At 39.9% G+C, this 26287-nt stretch overlaps 1 protein-coding gene across 2 annotated transcripts in view; it reads right to left on the bottom strand.

Annotated features, from left to right (window-relative positions):
* LOC147153169 (paired box protein Pax-7-like) overlaps positions 1 to 20093 on the bottom strand; it is a 37058-nt gene extending 16965 nt beyond the window's left edge. Inside the window, exons 1-6 of one of the 2 annotated variants that reach the window (XM_086043620.1) lie at positions 19777 to 20093; positions 18537 to 18772; positions 17961 to 18105; positions 16658 to 16801; positions 706 to 905; positions 54 to 219 (exon numbers count right to left, since the gene is read on the bottom strand). In XM_086043620.1, coding sequence (XP_085899746.1) covers positions 54 to 219; positions 706 to 905; positions 16658 to 16801; positions 17961 to 18105; positions 18537 to 18772; positions 19777 to 19861 — 976 coding nt within the window. In that variant the 5' untranslated portion in view covers positions 19862 to 20093. The remainder of the gene's footprint in view (positions 1 to 53; positions 220 to 705; positions 906 to 16657; positions 16802 to 17960; positions 18106 to 18536; positions 18773 to 19776) is intronic. The other variant, XM_086043610.1, reaches the window with a different exon arrangement.
* Positions 20094 to 26287: the final 6194 nt, after the last annotated feature.

The raw sequence follows: 26287 nt of genomic DNA, 5'->3' as shown, positions 1-26287 counted from the left end.
TCACTTCAATTTATCAGCCATACATTCAGAGAAGATCAAATGTGCTGCACTACCTTGGGACAAAATATTGCTTGGGTAGCTGGAGTCTGCCAGTTGGTATGTAGGAAGTGTTGGCATCCCTGTAGGCGGAAATCCGCTAGGCAACAGATGGTTGAAAGCTGTTAGCTGACTGGCTCCTGCTTGTTTTCGCCATCTGGCCCTGCGATTGCTGAACCAAACCTGTGACATAACATGCAAGAACAGGACATTTTCCAAGCAATCAAAAGGGGCTTGCTACTGCTTCATTATTGGCTGTCAGTTGCAGTCTACACAATATTAACATGACAATGAGGTTGTTCTTGGAGTGGCCTCCATTTTTACTTTGACCAATGTTTTTTTTTTTTAACAAATTATTTTCTGTTGTGTTCTTTAGACCTTACACAGATCTGATAGGCTGGACCGGATTGGCAGATATTTTGCATTTTATGTAAAAGCAGTGATCGGTTGAAATGTCATAATTTGCCAATTAATCAATGACGTGATTAATCGGATTCCAAAGATGAGACATTACAGCAAACACAATCTCATTCACTCCATGGATCTTCTATGCTGCCATCAATAATAATCCAAGGCTTCTCTGCATATAGCCTACAGATTTGTTTTGTTTTGGCTCAAGGTCATGCTTGGCCAAGGACTTTTAAACATGGTGACATGTCTGTGTATTACCTGAACTCGCGCCTCAGTGAGTTTAGTCATCTGGGCCAACTCTTCTCTTGTGTAAATGTCGGGGTAGTGGGTTCTTTCGAAAGCCTTCTCCAGTTCTTCCAGCTGCTCGGCCGTAAACGTGGTGCGACTCCTGCGCTGCTTCCTCTTGAGTGGGAGATCAGGCTCCGACTCCACATCTGACACTTCATCCATTCGACTGCCTGTTCAAACAATTCACGCTCATGGTTACTTTGTGCTGTCATTTTTCATTTAGGATATTGATCGAAAAACTGTGCGAGGAAGTCAGCTGAGGTAATGAATTGATTCTTCTATCTGCTGTGCGTACATACTGTATATGGCTTGATATTTGCTTCACCCTCGTTATTATTCTCTTGAGAGCCTTATTGGAGTTTCAGATACATCCCAAGACTGCTTTAAAACTCAGTTTTTCCACGTTTCAACTGGTATTCCTCAAGGCTCTGTCCTCAGCATTTTTTTGCTCATCATCTGACTTGTGGCGAAAGGTTAGAACGTCTAAGGTAGTATACAATAGAAATAAAAAATTCTGGGGTAATGACAATGCAATGTAAGGTTTGATAAGGATGTGGGCAGAATGAATGTAGTAATGAATATGAACTTGAAACAGAGCGGAGAAATGTGCACATGGTCCAAGAAGTAATACAATAGTCACATCATTTTGAAAGTAGAGATTAGAGATTTAATTAATTAAATTAATTAATTAATTATTTAAATCCATTTCAAATTTTGGTTTTTTTTAATCTGCTGTAAAAGGCAAACAAACCAAATAATACAATTCAAATATGGCAAAAAAAACCCAGCAAAAATAAATCAATAAAAACTAAACAATAATAAACACTTCATTCTTCCAGTAGCCTGTCAAAAAAAAAAGCTTTTTTTTCCTGCTTATGAGTTATATTTAATACTGCATTGTAATTTACTTTTTAAATGAATGTATTTAAATAAACATCTTCATAGGGCATTCTTGGAGTAGTCTTTCTAACGTTGTCTGACTGTCTGTGTTCCTGCCGCGTCTCCCACTCCTTTCTTTGCTGTATGGAAACAGTATAGCTAGCGCGACTCGACACTATCCGGTAAAAATAATCATAACTGTAATCATAATCACAATCACAATTAATATCATGATAATAAATATACAATCACATAAATAAGGAATAGAGCACTATCGTTTTCCTGGTACCTGTTTGCCAGGACACACATATAAGTGTCGAGGCAGCAATTCTGCCAACACCAAGATCATCCGTTTGGTATCATTTGCTAGTGCACACTCCATTGTCACTTAGAGTAGAAAAGCTGTGGCTCCTTAGCATAAAGTTTGACAGCCTAGTGGATGGGCTAGGAGAAGAGGGAGGAGGGGTCTTCTTTTCAAATTATAATAGGAAGCATAGATTATTGTGAGAATAACGCTCAGAGCCGATAGACAGGCTCAACCTATGATTGGTCTTATTAGGAAGCGCTATGCCGTTTCACACACGTTGCAAATATGCCGTAGCAGAATAACAATGGTACGAACAACCACACCGACTTGTCGCAGTGAGAATATGATTAGTATAGCGTTCATTTTTATTCAAATCCCTGCAATTGTGTGCTGCGACAAAAACTTGCCATAGAAAAAAAAGAGCACATCTAATTCATTTAGAGCTGCAAATTCCAGCCAAAGCCATTTATTCATTGTTTTTCTAAAATGGCACACACCGATTACCTAATGATGATAACATTAATTCAATTTTGCTCTTCGAGTTAACATCACCAAATTAATATGGAGTTATGTAATTGAGATGCAGAATGAATACTAAGACGGAGAAAGTGCTCTGTTCCTCTGTGGCAACAGCTTTCTTTTGTTAATCTCTCCTTGTATGGGAAGGTTGAAAGATGCTGTCTTGCAAAAAAAAAAAAAAGTACAATATTTAGTAAAGTAATTATGTTGTTGTGTTTGTTATTGTGCTTGTACATTTTGATTCATAATAGCATTTTTCTCAACTCAACTTCATTTGTAGAGCACTTTAAAAATAATGATAGAATTAATAACATAAAAACAGTAAACACAATAAAACCTTGAAATAATGCTTAGTCTCATGCTAAATGCAGGAGACAAACCATCTGGTTCTATTTGTGATTTTACTCCTCAAGTGAAAGTGTTTGGTGTTTTTTTTTTAATTCCTTGGCAACACTAAAGAAAGCTGTTCCTGGTGCCCATGAAGGACTAGTTTCACATAAAGCAGTATTTTGACAAACCCTCATAGAAACAAATAAAAACAGAAAAACCCTGTAAAAGCCAAATTGCAAGGAAAAGTTGGTGTCATGTCAGATCACATGCACCTGCTATTGCAATACTGGGAGATGTAATGTCAAGTCAGCCTCTTTTTAACACTTTGAGGTTCTGTTTGAAGATCCAGGACAAGACTGGCTCAGAGTCCAGTGAATAGATGGGGATATAATGAAGTGGAGCCAAGCTGTCACGGTCCTGGCGGCTCTTTGGACATCTCTCGGGGGTCACTTGCCACAGCTCCTCTTAAAAAGAGACCAGTGAGTGTCCCCCAAGCTTTCAGTATAAATAGCTGACACACCTCAGGGGGTTGTCAGGCCACAAGGCCACAAGCAAGCAAGACCTTGGCAAAGTCTTGACTACTGACTCAATGGTGCCCGAGGACCTCTTTAAGAAGAAGGGGGTCAGTTGATGACAATGAATTACATGAAATTAAAATTGAAAATTTATTTGACATCATTTCAGAGAGCAGCCATTAAAAAGTGTTTTTGTTATGTAACTAATTGGGAGAATATATCGTCGCTGTCCTGTGAAAAACAAGTATGTCTAATTTTGTAATTTTTTTTTTATTTTCACATAAATGGGATGTCTGTAACACGTAAACCCCATTCATAAAAAAAAATTAAAACAAGTGTTTTTCACAGGACAGCGACGATATATTATAATAATAAAATTTTGCACATTGGACTAGTTGCTAGCCAATCAGAGAGCAGATAAAAACAAACAAGCATTCACAGTCACAGTCACAAAACTAAGTATTTCCTATTAGTCCCTATTTTCATAGACGGGCGCACGTGCACTTTACGTAAAAACTGGTGCATCTTCATTTTCGTGACGGGTCAAGTCTAATTTATCGTGTTTACCATAACGAGGGAGTTTCGATTACATGCCACCAGCGCACCTGACAATTTGGTAACAGAAATTAGAATTAGAATAGAATTTAGACCAGTTTTAAAATCAGGTCTAAATTGTGGTGCAGGTGTTGTAACGTGATTTTGGTGGATTCGATTCAGGCGCAGGCAGACAGATTCTGCACGCCACTAACATGCGTGGTGGATGTCATCAGATTTAATTAATAAATATGACATCAGCATGCATCAAACCCTCTGAATCATGGTAAAAATCAATTTATTGAATGCATTATTATTATTATTATTATTTTTATCATATTTTTACCAGCACGTCCGCACATCGGCACAATTGGTATGTGTGTGTGGGGGGGGGGACTGGGTTGCGCTGTGCAAAATATGGCCTCCAGGGACGATTGCAATTCTTTAACTCATTCACTGCCAGACATTTGCAGACCCTCTTTTACCCTAATATTTGGAAAAAAAAAAGAAAGAAATATAAATAAGGTCCCGGGATTGAATGGCTGCACTGTGAAAGACAAATAAATACGTCAATGGCAGTGAATGAGTTAATGAACCTAACATGTACTGTTGTTTTTTGGAACACAGGAGGGCCAAAATGAGATCCCAATACCGCAGAAGCCACAGAAGCAACGCTAACCATTAGTCCACCCTATATCAAACAATTATTCGAACAATGAGGTATGGCAACGAGCGAACATGGCAGTGCAGTGTTACGCGGAGAAAGCTGAATCACTTTGATCACATTTGCAGATTCCAGACCATCGACTCATCAAATTAACGCTCTTCGGCATCATTGAAAGTCTAAATGTGGAAGAGCTAAGAGAGAACGGCTGGATGACATCAAGGCGCCAGTCGAGTGTTTGGCAAATTAAGATCTTTGCCATTGACAGACACAAGTGGAGGAAAATTGTGGACTCTCAGACATGGAGCCATGGATATGAAAGCCTTTTTAGTAAGTCATCATAATTATTGCTTTTGTGTGTTTTTTTTTGTTGTTTTTTTTTTTACACTGATTATCTTGGGAGAACTTACATGGTTCTGTTAGCGCATAGTGAGGTGTGAGCTGTCCATTTTGACTCAAATTGATGTTGACTCAAATCTGGTTCCTTGCTCCGCAACATGCCACACATGTACAGAATGGAACCATGATCCGTGTCATTAGTGCATCTTCTAAAAGCACGTTTACTCTTTAGATATGTCAGCGACAAACAACAAGGGCTTTGTCTGTATGACAAAAATTGAGGTTCTTTGATTTTTTTTTTTTCCCCAACTGTACAATACCGATTTGACTTACAAATTTTCAAGCTTTCAAATGAGGCCCAAGTGTTCTAATTTATTTCGACAAAGCAACCCTCCACTTGGCACAAGAAGTCTCGCCATCAACAAAACCTGCGCCACGACGTTCTCATTGTTTCACTTCACCATTGTTCCTGCCTTTGTGTCAGTGCGCCTCGATTTAGACCCAACGCATGAAGCAAAAGTGTATCGTTAGCAGCACTATGCAGATTTACAGTGATGACTTAATACGTGCCAACAGATTTAGGAAGTTTGCACTGCATTATGTTGGTGGGGTGGAAAAATATTTGGAAAATCACAACTCTTGTGGCCTCACTCACACAGCGGCACCAACAACACATCGAGTTTGCTCAAACGATGTGTGTAAAGGCAAACAACGTGCACTAAGGATATCGTGTATATTACATTTAAGTGGCATTGAACTAAATCCGGCCCACACAAAGATGCTGGCTTGTTGTGGGCATTATGTCTTAGCAAACTGCTAGTAAATGCAAAGTCTTGATCTCCTTTCCTCCTTGGACTCTTGCATGCTCACGTCTTTATTTAGTAGATAAAAAAATAGCCGTAAACAAAAAAAGAAAAATTGCAGACTATTAATAAACAGTGATATGTATTAGAGCCGTGAGCAAATATGATAAGAAGAGGCCCTCTGAAGATATGCTTGACACAGCCGCCGGCTTAAAGAAAGCAATAGCCGAGAGTTTTTAAGAGAAATAAAATCGTTTCATTGTGAGAGATCGGGAATTGAGAATTCAATGATATGTGCCTGCTGGCTAAAACGCTTTGGGGTGCACTCGCTGATATGTTTCTTAGCATTTGATAGGTAGGTCACGAGCGTGTTTGCGAAAAGAAAATAATTATTCAAGGCCAGACAGTAGAGTACAGTACGTTTAAAATTCCATATTTCAGCACTGACACATTCGTCCCGGACCGCTTATTTTGCGTCATGACAAGAGTTGGCGTGTGTGCCAGCTGAATTATAGAGAAAAGGCAGACGACTCGTACACCCTGGATGACCACCATCACATTATGCACAGTTTGATCAACACTGCACTTGAAGTTAGGAAAACGGAAAAAATGTAGCTATAAATAATTCAAATGAAAAGTATTACACATAGTGTAGGTTAAATAAAAATGGTACCTAAATGTTGAATGGCACTTTCACGTTAAATACGATTGAATTTTACTTTTACATTTTCTTGGAATGGGTTGATATTTTCATTCGTTCTAATAATGTATGTTTGATTGTATTTCTAAAGGAAGCCCGCGTACCACACTTTGAGAATCACCGATATTAACGTGAATTGTTTACTGAGTATAAAATGAATGGGACAAAATTATTGACAACTGCTCTATGAAAGAATACAATAAATAAAAAAACAATAAAAGGCTGTGATGCACGTATTAATAAATATAGATAATACAAATATAAATAAATAAAGACAATAAATTAACATAAAAGACTATATACAATTGACGCCGGAAAAGATCCTAAAATTTCAGGTCCGATCAACAGCCAGAGAAAAGAAATGTGTCTTCAACCGGGTTTTAAAAATGGACAGAGAGGGGGCTTGGCTAACAACCAATGGGAGGTCATACCAGAGGGAAGGACCAGCAACAGAAAAGGCTCGATGCCCTCTGAGGCTCCGCTTGGTCCTCGGCACCTCGAGCAGCGCCTGGTCCGCAGACCCGAGGCTGCGGGAAGGTGCGTAGGAGTGGAGGAGCTCGGAGAGGTACGCCGGGGCGAGGCCATTTAACGATTTAAAGACAAATAGGAGAATCTTAAATTCAACCTTGTAATGCACTGGGAGCCAGTGAAGGGTGGCCAGAATTGGTGTTATGTGCTCCATCTTCCGAGCTCCAGTTAGTAGGCGGGCAGCAGCATTTTGGACCAACTGGAGACGTTTGCGGGAGGACTGGCTGACTCCAAAATGAAGTGCATTGCAGTAATCTAGCCGAGATGTAACAAAGGCATGGATGACTGTTTCTAAGTGCTGATGCGAAAGGAGGGGCTTAACCTTAGCCAGCTGTCTAAGGTGAAAGAAGTTGAATGTTGAATGTTTGAAGTTTGAATGGAAATGCTATCAATCCATTCCAGCCCCCCCCAAAAATGTACTTTTTTATTTTTATTAAGAAAAATAGCACTGTTTAATATAGTATAGATAGGCTCCAGCACGACCATCGTGAGGATAAGCGGTTCGGATAATGGATGGATGGAATATAGTATAGTTCATTATAAAAACATCGGAATGACAATCAAATAAAATGTAAATAATGACATAATTGTTGTCACATTTTTTGCTGCGATTCAATGGACATTATGCTGGTCCTTTGTGCCTTGGCCACCTGGGGGCAGTACAATACAGAAATAGAGAAACACATGAAGAACAGTTTCACAACTGACTCAGTGTGCTTCAGTAGTATTAGTCATTTTTCACAAAGGATAAAGAATGTATGCCTGTGATTATGTATATATTGTCTGTCTACATGCGTTGCACCATCATTTTTGTTCAAATATCTGTTGGTTAACGGCTTCCAACACCAGATGCTATTCATTAGACCATCTGTGTCGTTTTGCATTGTTTGCGAGCATTAAGCTAAACGGACTTTTTATCGAATCGTGGTTGTTGTATTCAGTTGCATGATCATGATTGTAACTCTTACATTTTTTCACACTAATCATCACATGCCGATGAAAATATTTTCATTATCACACAACAGGTGCCATCAAATAAACTTCCATAGACTGATTTGGATTACTCATCTGTTCATCACAATAGCCCGCATTGGTCCAACAGTCTTTCCTCAAGTGAGTCCAGTTTTAGCTCGGGTTGTGGTTTCTACTTTTCTCCGTAATTGTATCAAGCCACGAGCTGCTCGCAGTGGCATTGGAAGCCCGAGCAGTGTGTACTTCCAGGCAAACAATGCAAAGAGTAGTGAGTGGACACGGCGAGCCCTCCCACTGCAGATGTACATTAATTCCAAGTGGGAGCATTAGAAATGCTGATCAGCTTGGCAGCACACAGTCTAAGCTTTCCTTTCAGCGTTTTGCTGTTGTCTACTTCAATCGTGTCAATGTGAGGGAGTCTTTTCAGAGGTATTCATGCATCTGCCTTCGGGCCACAATGCTTGCCACTTTATAAACTGTCAGCCTGCGTGCCTCAAGTATTTGCTTCACATTGTTTCCTTTTTCTTGAATCAACTCTCCCCCGTCCGCCCCCACCCCGACGGCTGAAGCGCACACAAAATACAACCGGCGAAAAGTTGGGACGGTCACAATGTATGTCCTCTTGGCCATCGAGGGTTGATGGTTCAACTCTCGCTTCCCCTCCCACACTTGTCAAAAAGGCGTCCTTCATATGGACAGTATAGTATCCGTCATATTCAGGAGGTCCCGTCAAATTTTTTTTTTTTTAGCATATCTCACAATGTACTATATGGGCCAAATATTTTGGCAGTATTTCTTCAGTTTTAACATTTGTGAGTCACATTGCTGTAATGAGTAGTCAAAAAGTAATCATAAATACATTCTAATTTCCCATAAAGTTGATACATTTGCCTGACTTATCAACTCTAATGAAATTCCCAATGTCCGTTTGTCTTCATTTTAAGAAAAATAAGAGCAGACTAGTTTCATGGCAGATGATGAACACGGCAAAAATAAATATCTTTATCCGCACCTTCATGCAGATCCTCGTCAAAAACAAATGGCTTCTCCATTGGCCCGTGCATCAACTCTTGGTGGAACACTGCTAAGAGTAGTACTGTAAAATCCTATGAATAAAGGTCATTCCAAAAAAAAGATCCCAAATGAAGGAGGGGTATTATACAGGGGGCTTAATAAGAAACTAACAAAAAGCGCATACAGTGCAAGAAGAACATTTTCAAAAACATAAGACCTTATCATAGGTATGGGAAAAGAGCATCGTTTTTAACCTGGATTTAAACACATTTAAACCTGAATGTTTTGAATTTGTACTCTTTCATATCATTCATTATGTACATTATACATAAGAAAAGAGAAAAATGCTTTTAATGGTGATTTTGGGGGGGGGTATTATACATGGGTGCGTGTTATTCGCCAGATTTCAGGATATGTGTCCTCCTATCTAATGTTTGAGAGCGTCAACATGACTTCTGTGGAAAAAGTCATAAAAACAACAAAGCTAGTGGTGATCTTTTGCATTAATAATTCAAGACACGGCGTCGCAACCTTTTCATAAAAACAGGAAATAAATTTAGCGGACCATGATAAAAAGACCGAAATGAATTTTTCACCAGGAAGTCGATTTTACATCTGCTATCCTGCAGCTACTGCAAAAGAGTAGACGGGAAGGAAGAGAAATGTCCCTGAATGTTGTCCAGCGGGCTCACTGAAGGTAATTACAGTGGATGAAAGTGGATTCTCTCCCGCTGCATTTGAAGCTGACATTCAAGTCAAGTCACCTCTTTGAAGTGTTCACCATTAAAACACCTCTAAATAACCGAACATAGTGTTTCACTTGCAGCACCGGGGGAATATTTCAAGAGATGTGTAAAACAATGTCCTGTAGGAGACCAAATATGTGAAGACACGCATCGAACAAGAGCTTGCGACGAGTCACACTTGAGCTCCGCACTCGGGGAGTTCAACGCAAGACTCATCGAGGGCGCAATTAATGACCCAGCGAAGTGTTAACTTTTCATCCACTTTGTCTTGCTATATTGTTGTGTGATTTCTCTCATTGCCATTGTGCTGCGGGTTGTTAATGGGATCCCCCAGGCTGGTGACACCCCTCAAGTCCACTTTGCCTGTTTGCTCTTTGTTCACGGCTCCCCTTTTGTTGCCCGATCAGCCTCCCATCGGGTCGCCGGACAAGATTCATGGCATTTGTCGGCCAAATGAAAGGAGGATTAACGGATGGCTTGTGAACAGCCCATTGCAGGAGTGGATTCTCCTATACGCCCCCTCCCTCCCCAAGCGGAGCGGCTCCCATTTATAAATATTTGTTTTCGAAAAGACATCCCAGATAAGTCCAAATCAAGACAACAGTGAAAGACAGTCAACAAGTGGCTCAGCCAAATGCTGATCGCTGTTGATTTGTACTCAATTCGGTTATTGCCCACAGTTGTTTTGCACAAAGTGTCCAAAAGGTTTCATTACAAAAAATCTATCAAAAAATGGAATGCATATTCATCACATGTCAAATGGCGGTATGGCTAAGTAACTCATGATATGATGTTTTTTCTATGATATCAATGGGTTACGACACAGCAACATTGAAAGAGAAAAACACCAGTATGTCTTGAAAAAGCTGATTTTTGTTAAATGTTCAAATTTAATTTAAAAAGGTAATTGGAGGAACGCAGCTTAATGTCAGCAATACAAAAAAATAAAATTCGCTACAGTTGTACTTATGTATGATAAGATTTTGTACGACAAAACCATCCATCCATTATCGATACCACTTATCCACACAAGGGTCACGGGGCGTGCTGGAGCCTATCCCAGCTGTCTTCGGGCAGTAGGCGGGGGACACCCAGAATTGGTTGCCAACCAATCGCAGGGCACACAGAGACGTGTGACAAAACCAAAATGCCAAATAGTATCCCTTCCATCAAATATGAGTTCAGTCAAAAACAAGTCAATCGCAGCAACAGCACAATGGCACTGTACTTAAAAACTTACAAATATACAAATTAGATCATTTCAATAAACAGAAATAACTACATTTGTGAATTCAAGTATTGCTTTGCAGCCAAAACTTAAACTGCTATTTTAAAAGTACGGTAGTTAAAGGGGAAATCAACCCAAACATACAGTATTTTTTTCAAGAATATGTTCTATGCAAGCCCACTAGTTGAAACAAGGTATTCTAATAAATATTGCGTTTGTGGAATAAGAGTTAATCCACCCGTTTTTAGCCATCTCAGGGGGCGGCCATTTTGTCACTTCTGTTGACTGAAAATCACATCACAACTACCCAGGGCTCAGGTAACGACCAATCAGGGCTCAGCTCTAGAAAACGGGCGAGCTGTGATTAGTCGTTCCCTGAACCCTGGATAATTGTGATGTCATTTTTAGTCGACAGAAATGACAAAATGGCAGCCCCCTGAGATGGCTAAAAACGGGTGGCTTTTGCTGCTTAACTCATAGTCCACAAACACAATATAAATCGGAATGCCGTGTTTGAACGAGTGGGCCTGCTGGGAACATATACTTGAAAAAAATATGTTTGGGTTGATGTCCACTTTAAGAACCACTTGTTTTTGATTCCTTTGACAGATTGTTCCATTGCAGTTCTGCATTGTACGAAAAAAAATGTTTTTACACATTAGGGTTTTGAATTTGCACAGGACAAAGTATGCTGAACTACCTCGAGTAGAATACTGATGAGTTTTACTGACAAAGGGAAAATAATTTTGCAGGTACTTGGGAAGCGTGTTCGAAATTATTTTTAAGTGAGCAGCTATTTTCATGTATATGTAAATTGTGTGTTTCTCTCCCGGTAACCATTTTACTTTTTTAAAGTGCTCAGCCTCCAGATATGTGTTGTAATTTTGTAAGTGGCCAGGCACTGAAAAGGCTCTACCAAGATTAAATCCGCCAATTAAGGTTTGTATGCACAGTATGGTCCTATGCACGATCTGAATGGATTTTGATTTTATTTGAAGTGCAGCTTTACTCAGACATAAGGGCAATTAGGAAGGTTTGTTTTTTTCGTGATCCCAATGTTTAAGATTTTCTGTAGTTAACTTTGGAACGTCATAAATCCTACATAATTGTATCAAAATCCTATATACAGTATATTCGGCTTTCATCGGCTTCATTTTGTAGTACATGTAGCACTAGTCGTAAAACGAGAGGTACAGTTGGCCTCCACAAAGAGCACACAGATTGTAGGTGTAGATGTGACAAAACACAACAAACACCACACAAATGATCAGCTCATCAGCAAGCTCTTCAGAAGCCTGACAACGATCCCGATCATTTGAATAAGGTGTGTTGGAGGCGGGAGTTGGCGAGCCATAAAGGCCATAAATGCTGCCCTCCTCCAGCATGGATATACCGTACTGCATCCTTCATTCACCTTAACTACCACCATAGCGCATCAATTGCAACCAAAACTAATACCTACATTTTCAAATGGCAGTACAGTAAATACTGTAACGTTACACTGACACATAATAAAACCACATCCCTAACAAACGATTATATTTCATCACTTATAACAGATTATGGAACTACACTGTCGAATGAAACTGGAAGTGTTACTCAGTGTATACTGTATATAAATCAAGGTAAGACCAATCCTTTTTTTTGGCATGTAACAAATATGCTGAAATGAATGACAGGTACATGCAAATGAGCCTTTTAAATGGAATTAGGCCAACATCGATGTGGTATAATTAATGCGATTATGAAATTCCTTTTAAATTGTTTGTTGTTGTAAGTCGAACATGTGGGCTGTTCTGTTGAAAAATCCAAAATACACTTCAGAATTGTGGAAGCAAAAAAAATCATTGGGCGCGCGCGCGTGTGTGTGTTTATTTAAATGTCCCTGTTTCTTTGGTGGGAGACAGCAAGGGGGGAAAGGGGAGGTTAATCCTAGTTCAATACACTGACGCACAGCCCAGGATGGAGCCTGTGACGATTGTGTTATCTCCAGCCAACATTTGGGTTCCCCCACAATTCCACTCCAGAAGAATAGCTGCGAGAGAGTGCATATGGAGTGAAGGAAGCGCAGATGCCCGGGGAAACGTACTATCAATAGCTGCAACGGGCTCGTACATCGGCCCCTAGACTCTCACTGCAGACGGCCACCACATTTGTCTCTACCTTCCCGCTCAAGTAGTCATGTTCTCAAGTCCAACACTCACTGACGCATCTCAAAAAGATGCCTTGACAATAGTGATAAATCTCAGTTGTGATTGACATGAGAAGGTCATTCATTTACAACCTTTGCCTTGTCTTGATGAATCACCAACCCGTCCGTCTCTTTTCTAAAGGGATACGAGTTAGGGTTGGGGTACACAGCAAATCCCAGCGAACCTTTGGCCGACATGCAGAGTACACCCTGGACTGAAAGAAACAAACAAGCGATCACATTCACACTTATGGGCAATTTAGATTCTTCAGTGGCGCGAAGGCCCGCCCGCTGCACGCCGAGCGACAAGGTTGAACGTGACTGAACTGGACTGGACAATACTGAAAAATAAATATAATCTGCGACTCAGGCCCACCCACCAGACGATTGACCTTCGCACACATAATCAACTCGCTGCAATGGAAAAACTATGACCCCTGCTGTTTTTATCAGGAAATTAAGTTTTGAAGCGCTCTCCGTCCCTCCATCGCAGGGATTGTGTTCCAGACCATCCGAGCAAAAAGTGAAATACGCAATATAGAAATGCCCTATTTAAATACACCCTGTTGTCTTCATGGCATTTGTGGCACTTAAATGGTTGTTAAGATCTACAGACACACGTTTAGAAAAATATAAACACATTTTAACACATATATTTAGAGAGACCAAGAGCAATGGATAACGCCCCATGTACATTTTCACTTCCCAGAAGTGTTGAATAGATGAACTCAAAGTCAGATTTAATGACTTCTTGAAATATTATCAGCAGGTGAGAAAGAGTGAAAACAAAAAACTGCACCTAAGAATGTCACATAATAAACAGAATATGAGAATCTAAAATACAAGCAGGGATATAAACATCTAATAAGATGTCTGCCATAATGTCAACTTTTTATCTAATCTAGTAAATCCCATTTTTTCCAGTTTAACCAATTTGGCTTATCATCTCACAATATACATCAATAATCATGCTCAAAGACGCCGTTTATTCCTGTAGGCGTAAAAAGCAGGATTGAAGGGGATTGGCATTCAGTAATCCTCAGTAAAAACTAGGGTCAACTGAAATACTTCCTGTTTTCATTTTTTTTGGGGTCAAATTGACTCTGTGTCAAACAAAAACAGTGTCCCACCATCTAGTGTTCAACACTGGAATTACACCCGAAATAAACGCGAGGCAGAACAAAATACAGTGACAATTCTGTACACAAAACAATGTGCTATATAGAGCGGCCCGCGATGAGGGGGGGGGGGGATGTGTTGTTACTGTATATTATCTTTCATTTAACCACAAACAACAATTATGTTGTAGAAAGAAGCGGATTCCCCTGGCTGCTGTAGCTGTATTTGAATAATAAAAAGAGAGGAAATCGGTAAGAAATAAAAACAGAGGGTGTGGCTATTTGAGAGGCTGTTGGTTTTATTCATTGTGCGCACTCATGCATTTCCGCAACAGATTCCCTCTATGCTTTGTTATTTCATCCACAGCTACATATAAAATTATAATTATAGTTAAGTATTGTTGTAAAACACAGAACTGTATTGGTACGGACTGGCAGTAGCCAATGTTGCTTTGTAACCGGGGAGGTCATTTTTGTTGTGAAACGTAGGTTGCATTTTGGCGAAGGTTACTCCCCTCGCGTCACTTTTCAGCCACACCTACAAATTATAAATATTCATAGCCGCAAACGTATATTTGTGTTGCAAAAGCTCATGTGGCACTACATGAGGTTTTTGATTGGCCATTACATCTGTACCATCGCGACACGAATGATTTCAATTGTGAATCGCAACAAAATGAATTGCCAGCGGTCAGCCACTCCTTAAAGCTAACTGCAAAACTCTGCACACTGCTTCAGTGCTTGGTGGACGGTGGGCCTACCACCTAATGCCACTGATGTTTTATCATTCAGAAAGGATCAAAATGTAATGTAAATGTCGAACCCAAATCTCAAAAGAAAAAAGCGTTTCTTCTGGCCTCTCTTTCTGTTTCCTTTTTCACAATACTTCTTTCACAAGCTGCGTGGTGTACCTCTGCATCCCTCACAAGAGTTCAGTTCAAAAGACTAACACAGCGGCATACTCCAAAATTTCACAGGGGGGCCCAACATAAACCTCCTGTTATGTTCATTCCTCAAGAACAGCAATAATGCTCCTGGAGTCAATCGGACCAAGAGCATGTTTAACTATCAGAAAGTGTCATACATGAAAAGATCTGCAGAAACAATATTTAGATACCATTTTAACCATCTTGATCAATATTTTATACATTTCCCCCTACAGTGCGATGAGGATAATTCACTTGCCTTTTATTTTAAAAGACAACTTTTTTTTTGTACAATTACATGAAATCAACCATGTTGATGACAATTATCATGCCAAGTAGAGGTTTCAAAATCTGTAGTATTTACTGATGATACAATGCCTCAAAAACAACAAAATAAATTACTTGGAAATGTGTTTGAGGGCTGTTGAGATAAGAATGTGAAAAGAGGAAGACAAAATAGGAAGTACTTCAAATAAGCAATGACTCCAAAGATGTCCATTTGTCCAGCATTATATGTTGCATTACACATCATTAGCAAATTTACAAAACAGTTTTATTGTTTTTATGGTAGTTGGCATTAATGTTAAAAAAAGACTGTTTTAATCCTTCTAACTAACAGTTTTTTTGTTTGTTTTATTTTGTTTTTTGGGGGAGGCTTATTGATAGGCGAGACTTCAGTATGTTTATCACATAATCATAACTTTTAACTGTGTCTATACTGTGTGTAAACAGCATGCCACCATTAAAATGCACTCTCCTCCCACAGGAACAAACCAGAGAAATAAATGGAATTAATATTGGAAAATGCAATCCAAAGCACACGGAAGGCAACCTTAAACCCTCATGAATTTTTCGCCGCAGGCTTGGCACCATGAAGTGAGCTGCCCAAAAAGATGAAAGTGAAAAGAAATAAAAGCTCAATTTAATCTGCTTTGGAGCCCTGCAAGGGAGCACATGTGCCTGGAAGTGTAAGAGTGAGGGCTGATAGGGGATAAATATATTTCTTACTATGCCTTTGAGCTATTACATCCCTCTCCAACACAGATGCCTATTGAGCAGACAACAGTTTCATTAGCAGCTGTAGTCCTATAAATCTTCCAATGATTAGAAGATGACAGAGACATACCGGGCTCATCTTTTAAACATCTTTTGTGACGCTTGAAATGAGGACTGAAGATTATTCGGAGCGGTGCAGCTCAATTCATTTATACTTAACCCTAAAAACGATATAATGTGAACTATGTCTGTATAAATAAATTTAAAAGGTTAAATGATGTAACTCTGTCATTGTTTTTTTTTTTTTTTTTAATCGCAAATACAGTACAAAAATGACAGATAATATTATATATACCCTTATTTCATTTGTTAAAATGTAGTTTGTTTTAACGCTACATTGAATAATACAAGCCATGTCTACAAAGACACCGTGTCTAATTGATATCGACTAGCACGTCGGTCCTCTTCCCAGTATGCGTGGAAGATGCTCCCCGTGGGGCTGACACTTCATCAATAACGTATGAGAAATAATGAGGGGGTCCTCTGGAGGGAAACCCTGCGACAAAACGAGCCCCACTTAAGCCCAATTTGTCGGGAAATCCCCGTGGCCTACCTTTGTCTCTCAAGATGCCATCGATGCTGTGCTTCGTTTTCTTGTCCTCCTCTTCGTCCTTTTTAAAGCACTCCTCGTCCTCGTCCTCGTCCTCGTCGTCCTTCTTGCCAAAACGAGCTCTTAGTATTCGACTGATGGAACTCACTGCCGAAAAAAACCCCCACATAATCATTATTAATTATGACTATTGTGACTAGGATTGTGATAATCAGTAGTAGTAGTAGTAGTAGTAGTAGTAGTAGTAGTAGTAGTAGAAATACTGCTATTAATAATAGTAATAGTAATAATAATATATCGAAAGAATATCGTCATCGCGATAATGGCCTCAGCAATATGCTTACTGCAAACATGAACTTTTGTATGTTCTATCTGATTTGGAAAAATTTAGCTAAGAATATGAAGCTGCTTATTTTGTCAGAAAATTTAGTTTTTTTGTTAGGTAATAAAAGTGTCACTTTTTCAGGTACATGTTAAATATCGCAACAATATCAATATTGCCATATTCACCACCCGTGTTTCATATGTTTTCCCAGATCGTGCAGCCCTAATTATTATTAGTAGTAGTAATAGTGTTTGTATTATAGCAGTAGTGTTAGTAGTAGTAGTAGCAATAGCACTATAGTAATCGCAGTCGAATAACTTAATTTATTCGATCTTATTTTTAAAACTATTGAATTACTGATTATAATACCTCAAAATTTTTACTATAATTTTTTGTAGAGCTGTCTTATTATTTTCTAAGTAGTCTATGACTAAAATAGATATTATTATTATTATTATGGATATTAGCAGTGGTTAGCATTATATTACATTATATTATATGTTGTGTAAACTCTCAGTACAGGCTTGCTTTATACATAAACGTGTGTGCGTGGGTGTGCGTGGGTGTGTCTACGTGTGTGTGCTCGCACGCGCGCGTATAGGTGCACTACAGCTAAACAATTCTTCTCAAATCATTGTTGTCGTCAAAATTAAAAGAATTAAAAGTCAGATACACAAATTAATATTCTTTATGCTGGACTAAAAATAACACTAACACAATAATAATAGCGATTTGTAGATCCAAGTTGATTATGAAATTATGACATTAATCATGTTATTATTATTATTATTGTTATTATTAATAATAATAATAATAATAATAATAACCCCGCGACCATACAGTAAATTCAGGTCGAAAATTACATGACGCTAAATGACATGACAACAGCAATAATAATTGGGTAAATTATATGGTCGTAACGGTGAATTGTGTTTTGGACAGCAAGCTGACGAAGGAAGGAAAGAAGTGAAAGCATCTTACCAGCGAGTGTCTCACCTGAAGGGACGCTGCTCCTGTCGCACACGCCGTCCTTGAGCAGTTTATCTCGGATCTCCCAGCTGAATATTCCCGGGCTGTCGCTCTTGTACTGCTCGATCCTCTTCTCCACATCGGGCGTCGCGACCTGCTGCATTGGGTCCCAGAAGACACACAGCCACGTCACTTGCACTGGGTTACAGTTTTGAGGTGTTTTTACACATGCGGCCACATGCATGTTGCACATCTTTGATTGGGTCCAAAAATTCCCATTCCCATTCCCAAAATTCAAGTTAATTAGAAATTTAAAAAATATATACTGTTAAGCTTCATTCGGAACGTCTCCTGAAGTATTTTCCACATCCCCCAAATTCCACATTTTTGACAATGAAATTCACAAATTGAAGCGGTATATGACACGTCTTGAAAGCATTCACCAAATTCCAACTTCAACTCCCACATTTCACCCATTCACTGAATTCCACATCATTTCAGTCCTCGTCAGCCTTTCAGCATTCGCGCATCAGAAACGGCATTGTTTTCTTTGCAATTGTGTGCAATGTGTCTTGTTGGAAGGCTCACCCTGGGCTTGCTGCCTCCGATGGCCCCGGGCCGGATGGAGCCGGTCTCTTGGTAGCGGCACAGGATCTTGGACACGCAGCCGTGTGAGACCCGCAATTGGCGGGAGATGACACACGGTCGGATCCCGTGGTGGGCCATCTCCACTATCTTGTGGCGGATGTGGTTGGGCAGGGGCCGACCGTTGATGAAGACGCCCCCCAGCTGGTTGACCCGGCCCTGGCCTAAAGGTGTAGACACTGCATGCGGGCCACCGACGAGGAGGGAAGAATTGTTCGATTTTATTTCAATGATACAATGGCAAGTTCACTCTTATTTTGGGGGGATTTCACGCGGGTGTTGTTTTTTCATGATTGTTTGATGGCCTGCTTATATAGCTGGCTACAGGCCTAAATCCCACATCATCAAACGATTCTTTAAACACCGCATCATTATTTAAAACAGCAGTTTTCTTCCACTTTCGTTTTCGTTTCGTTATAACCTTTTACAAAACAATACGAAAAGCATTTGTATTTATATTTAAATTATAATTAATATATTTTAAAATAGGAGACAGATAAAAACATCAAAACACATTGGTAAGCAAGTTACAAAAATGTTGTAATTCGATTTTCTGTATTTGGAGATTGTTTGTATTATTTTATTGCCGTTTTTCAACGCATGGAAATATACCAGAAATTATGAACCACGGTGACTATTTCTAATCTTTTTTTATCCCATTTGTGGGATGCAGTGGCACACTTTCATTTCAAACGTTAAAAATGTTAAATCGATTTTTTTTTTTTAATTGTGTACCCAACTGTGAGGTATTTACTTTATTTTTGTGCTCATTGATTGGTTGAGCGGATATAGTTAATTCTTGTAAATTACTTGCAAAATCACCAGATGAACCATTCAAACAAAATCAGTGATTAACACTGACGTGGCACTTTTAATTAAAAAAAAAAGCTCATTTTATTTGCATGTGTTTAATATCGTGGTTGTAATCGCCAATTTGTCCCACTGAAAGGAAAATAAGGTCATATACGTGATGGAGTGCTTTTCTACACCACGACAATTAAAAAAAAAAGTTAATTTAATATCTATGAATGTGCATAATTTTTTATGTAAAGTCAAAATATCTTGCTGAGTATGTTTTATAAGAATAATAAAAAATAAATACAAAAATGGTACACTTAAGGGTCCTATTTGGGGAAAATTAATCTCCCCTTTTATGAATAAAGAGCGTTCGAAAAGTGGGTACCTTCCAGAGGGAAGCCGGTCCTTGGATAGTTCTGTCCGGATGCCGGGCGCATCATCCGCGGCACGGTTCCCGGTAACGTCGTCATTTTCGGCTACTTGTTTAATATACAAGGAAGACGTACAATCAACGGATCTGAGAAACAACTTGGACTCCCCCCCACCCCAAAATAAAAGGTGGCAGCCACTTTGAGAGGTCCAGTGGGTTGAAGAAAGCAGAATGCATGCGGCGGCATTCAAGGGCGTGGAAAGTTGGCTTGTGGAGCTGCGTGGGCCCACGTGGACTGCGTCATGTGTCAGACACGGTCAAGGCGGCACGACTTTGGCACTTTAGCGGAAATGTGCAAAGGGGGGCAGGTCGGGACCAGTGATAGGCTCCTGGGCGCCTCTTGTTTTTCAACACAAGCTCCAACAAGTTTCAGCAGCCAATGGGATCGAAGAGGGCTCTCTCTCTTTCCTCGATACTCTCTCACCCTCTACCGGAGGGGCTCGGCTTACGACGTTTTATCTAAGTCGGATCGCTGCAGTACTTAACGTACAGTAGTCTTTACAGGGTGCAAAAAAACCCGAAATAATTTTACTCATCATTAATATGGCAGTATAGTACGGCAGATATAGTGAAAAAGTTGAAGACTTATTTAAAAAAAAAAGAGGCCTCAGTCTGTTTATTGGCACTACTAGTTGAAGGTTACTGTCAAACTAAACATAAAACAAAGAGAATTACACAACGTGAAGACTTAAACCAACCTAGCGTTGCCTTAATAAAGCCTGTTCAGCTCAATGTTAATAAACAATGCAGAACATATATGGGCTAATGAATAGTATTAGTGTATGCCAAATTGTAAGTTGTCTTTTTTAATTTCCCAATATACAATATCACATAACATTTGAAAAAGGTACCGTGGGGGACCCTTTATAAAGACAGCAAAACTATTGAAAAATCCAGTAATCCTTAATGAGAAACTTCCAAACAAAAAAAATAATGGAGCTGCATGGGAACTTGTTCTTTGGTCCACCCATTATTTCATTTATTATATATATTTATACTATTTATCAGAGCTGGGCATTTCACAAAAGATTTGCGGTCCATTTATCTCCTTCCGTCTACAGCCGGTGTACCCTTCCGCCGTCCATCCATCCGCCTTTTTGTCTGGCTGGACCAAATAGTACCGGTAATCGCCTATAGGCCGATACGCCTATCATTTTAAATGGGAATCCATTAGCATTTCCATCTACCAAATTCAACCAATTTTTACTAACACCAACAACCCCCCACCCCCACTATTTCAAACAAAATACCAGAGCTGGGCATTTTTTAACAAAAAATTTGCGGTCCATTTATTGCCTACCGCCTACAGCCGGGGAACCCGTCCACCGTCCCTCGATCCGCCTTTTTGTCCGCCAGAAAAAAAAAAGTAATCGCCTATAGGCCGGTCTGCCTATGATTTTAAACGGGCTTTTAGCCTTTCCGACTACCAACTTTGACAAACTACCACCTCGCACACCAACGAGAAACAGAAACCTCACCCCAGAAATGGACAATATAGGCAATTACACAGGCGTAAAAAAATGTGCTTCCGACGATACTTAGAGTGTCTATATTTTTTAAAGTTTTCCGTCTATCGTTTATTGCCCACATACCTTATTGGGCTGCTGTCATAGGCAGATAGATGGACCAGTCCGTCACATAGGCGTAATGCTCATCTGTGCTATTTAGGAAATATCAACCATCGAATGGAAAACATAAATACAATACGATACAATACAATGTGATACAGTACAATACAATACAACTTATATATCACATTTCACAACAGCAGCAGCTCTAACAAAGCACTTTACATCCAACATAAAATAGTAATAATACAACAACAAAGATAGTGAAAGCAGTAAATTAAAACACAAATTAATGATACTAACACATACAGTATACAGTAGACATCAGAAAACAGCAGAACAGCGTCAGTTTCATGTTGGGTCAAAAGCCAAAGAATAAATATGTGTCTTCAATGAGTTTGAGTTTTAAAAGTGAACATTGAGGCCGACAGTAGGGAGCAGGACTACAGTGGACTCCGATATTCATGGGGGTTAGGGACCAACCCCAACAGCGAATTTCCAAGAACAATTGATGTTCCCCTAAAAGTGATTAGTCTATTAATAATTTAAATCATAAATATACCACAAACCATGATGATATACTACAAAGTATAATAGCATCTCAAGTGCTTGCAAGTGTCTTCAAACATTGCTGTACTTGTAAAAATACAGTACAGCAAATACAGTAGATACACAATATACATAACCTGTACATACCTATCAAACGTTCTGACTGTGATGGTGAAGAATTACCGTAGCGGCGCAGTCCAGTTTAAAACAATGAACATTTGACTGAAAAGGAGTTACATTGATGGTGCCCTTGCAAATGCTCCTGGGTGGGCATATACTGAAGGGAAACTGCTCTTTCTTTGGCTGCTGGGTCTGTGTGACGTAGCAATTAGCGCTAGAATGGCAAGCGCTTCGGGGTTTACTGACCCAAAACCGCTGGATCCACGCAATGACAACACAAACTGGTGGTCATAGATTGGTTAAGGAGGTTCCGCTGAGCCGTAGTTACGGATTCCTCTGATTTGAATGCTGTCGTTAGTCCTAGTTTGGCGAAAATATTGTGGGCCAAAGCAGCCGCAGACTTGGGCGCCTCCATTTTATATATCCACTCCTGCGTAGTGTCAATCATAAATCTAACAAATCTGCTGTAAAATTTGTGATTGGATTAGAAAGTTGGAAGCTGGAAGTGGAGCGATTGAGTGTGTGTGTTGGCAGGGCAGCAGCGCAAAATGAAGATCCATCTTCATCCCCAAAATATTATGTCCAATAATTCGCGGGCCACAACGAGAACTTTATTCATATCACAACATGCACCAACATCGTGGCACTTGTCACTTTACGACATTGTGTTGCAACACGTACCGTACGTCTGTGCTCTGCTACAAGTATGTGGAAATATTCCGCCAAAAAAGAGACCTGTAAGCACTTGCCTAATAAGCAAGTTCATAACGACAAAAGAAATAGAAAGAGTGAAGCAGAGAAATGCTTACATTTTTGGAGCCTGGCAAGAACGCAACACTCTGAATATGCTATAGAACAAAGTACGAGACTGACCAGCTCCAACTACATTCAGCGTAATGGTGAATCGTCATTTTAATGATTTGTTTTTGCTCTACTAAAAATGACCTCAGATCACCTCAATACAACTGACTCTGGTTCACTGTCCATCGGTATCCTCCTTGACACCATCTCACACACCGTCCTCCTCAATAGACTCGTCCATCGGCATCGCCCACACTGCCCTAGACTGGTTCCATTCACCGTCTAGCGAAACCACAGCCAAGGGAACGGGCTTGGCCTCAAAGACCGCGCTCAGTTCATCCAGCAAAATCGTTGTCATCCGACTCGCACCCAATTATTTCAGGTGCGCCCCAAGGCTCTGCCCTGGGCCCCCTCCTTTTCGTGATCTATCTCCCCCTTGGCATCATTTTCCAAAACATTCAAAATCCGCTGTCATTGCTTCGCGGACACCAACATCTATTTCTTCTGCAAACCCCGCGTCTCACTTCCCCCCTCCTATTTCACCGCCCAGTTATTGGAAATCGATGTCTGGTTCACCTCTAATTTGATTAAGTTTACCAGTGACAAAACAGAAGTTCTCCAGGTTGATACAAACAATGCAGTATATTATCTAAAGTTGGCAGTCTCTCCATCTCTGTTGACCACTTTCCCCTTTCCCTCAGGTCAAGATTCTGGGTGTCATCCTTGACAGCACACTATCATTCTGTCAGAATGCAATCCCCTCCAAAAGTACTGGAATGGCAAGGTCAATTCCTTTTTGTTTGTTGTACACTGAAGACTTTTGGGTTTCAGATGAATATGAGGAAAAAGTTCTAAAGTCCATGATTTATTTCATGGTATTTACATCTAGATGTGTTAATCAACTCAGGACAGCGCGCCTTTAGTTTGAAGCCACCCACTATTCACGTGAGCAAAAGTATTGGAACATGTGACTGATGGGTGTTTCTATAGCTGCTCATGTGTTGCCTTTTAGATGGATTGATTAAACATTAAACAGTGCTTGTTTTTAGCTTCAGGTGTCACCTGTGAAAACTGTTAAGCAAAGGTGAATACCAGGGAACTGTCTATGGGAGAAAAGCAAACCATTTTGAAGCTGAGAGAAGAGAGAAAATTCATCACAGCTATTGCACAACATTGGGCATAGCCAATGCAACAATTCTGAATGTCCTGAAAAAGAAGTAAGCTACTGAAGTACGACAGGTCAGCCCGGCGTATTAACAGCAGCTGATGACAGAAGCATTGCAAAGCATCTGTGAAGCACGGTGGAAGTAATGTCATGGCTAGGGCATGCATGGCTGCTTCTGGAACAGGCTCACTAATCTTTATTGATGATGTATCTCTGATGGTATTGGCAGAATTAATTCTGAAACCACAAAACCAGTTTGTCTGGCAATTTGTAGAAAAATGCATCCAAATGAATCGGGAGAAGCTTCATCATGCAACAAGATAATGACCCAAAACACGCTGCCAACACAACAAAGTTGTGGAGTGCTTCTCTTGCGACCACACAGAAGACGTTGCCCGATCATAAAACTGTACTCCCTCACTCCTGTGTCGGTAATTTAGCTACTTTGCAAGGTTAAAATAAAAAATATATATATATATCGTAGATACACATTTAAAAACTCATCTGCCAGGTTAATGTGTTTTTCCATTGGTAATAAGATAAAAATGGCAGGAGTCAACAGTCCACCATGTCCTCAAGTGTCACACATTGTCGTCCACATCATGTGATAGGCTTGTTCTTATAATCAGTTGGATCAGGGTTGCCTTGACGAATGTCAAAAAGAAAATAGTCTGTTTGAACCACATGAAAGCAGGAGGCCCTTTTTACCATGACAATTTGGATTGGTAACACTTAAGTGCTGGCCAGGGCATGAAAAAGGCAGTCTGATTTGCAAAACTGTCTTTTTCATTTCAGTTAACACGACCATGTATTCCAACGATAGAACCACAACAGCACCTTGCAATCTGGATTCTGAAACTTCACAACAACTTTGCTATTGAAATTGCTTTTGATACAGTGAACCACAACAGTCTCCAAGTGGGAACTGAGCATCATTCTCAACAGCTCAGCTAAGTTGTTATCCCCCAAGGCTCTTTACTTGGCCCATTGCAATTCTCAGTTTACTCCCAACCGTCATTAAAACCCGAGTGTCCCAGATCTCTTATCTTTAATCTATTTGCATCACAATAATATGGTCATTTTATTTTTGGCTTCGCAGCACTCTGGATGAGTAGTTAGCACATCTCTCTTACAGTTTTGAGATTCCGGATTCAAGTATCAGCTAAGGATATGTTCTCCCCTTGCTTGTGTGGCTTTCGTCCACATTCTAAAAATATGAATGTTAGGTTCATTGAAGACTCTAAAATTGTCCATAGGTGTGGGTGTTTGTATTGACTGGACCTATGATTGGCTGTCATATACAGTAGTCCAAGGTGTACCCACCCTCTCATTTAAATTCAGCTGGCATAGGGTCCAGCACACCTCTGATGTTTTTAAGGAAAAACAGTGTTGAAAATGAATGGATTTGTGGATGTTTGGGCCCCCTAATGCAACAATCTGTCTTCATTCTCTCTGAGCATGTCAAACAGATTACCTAGAATTGTTGGAGAGATGATAGCCTGCTTCCTGGCTACTGTTGAGGTGCCCTTGAGCAACAGACCTTGGTCACCACAACAAGCTCAAGTGGGGCAGCATGTTTGCGAAGCCCTGTCCTTGCGAACCTCTATGTATGTGTAGTGGTTCACTGTGTGGTGTGCAACATAAATATACAACAGCGTATCAGTTGAATTTCCACACGAGTAATTAAAATGAGTATAAGAAAAAGCCTGGGACACGTATTTTCACGATCCACTTTTATAGTTGTTAAGAACCGTAAAGACTGAAATACACCCTTTGAAAAAACTGTATGTCCTTCATGTAAACATAACTAGACGATGTTTGCGTGTCAAGAGTATATTTCAGCACACATGGGGAAGAGCATAACTGCATAAAAAAAAAGTACAATTGGTTATTGCTTTGGCTCCATCTGAAGAGCCAGGAAAATGTTGTTCAAATGCCGCTTGAAGTGGTATAGCTAACCATAAGTTCCACTAGCCAGAGGCTGAGCTCCACTGTATTTGTTTACGGTGCAGACCGTGTAGCTTTAGGCGGTTACTTTTCTTGTCCCTTTTCAATATTTCCAGAATGGAAACTCTGGATGCATGTCCAATATAGGAATGTACAAGTGGTCCTCATTTTCCGCTGGAGTTTGCCTCCAACGGCAATGATGTAACTCTTTTTTTTTTTGTAGTACTTAAGTGCGAATGCGCGAAACAATGCTAGTGCAAAACTAAAGTCCTAATTACAGTAAATGCTGAAAAACACAAATGAAAAGCAGGGTAGT

This window comes from Filicampus tigris, chromosome 1 (genome assembly GCF_054856515.1).
Source record: "Filicampus tigris isolate MCC_2025a chromosome 1, RoL_Ftig_1.0, whole genome shotgun sequence".
Taxonomy (NCBI): Eukaryota; Metazoa; Chordata; class Actinopteri; order Syngnathiformes; family Syngnathidae; genus Filicampus; species Filicampus tigris.
This window is presented reverse-complemented; position numbering and strand designations above follow the sequence as displayed.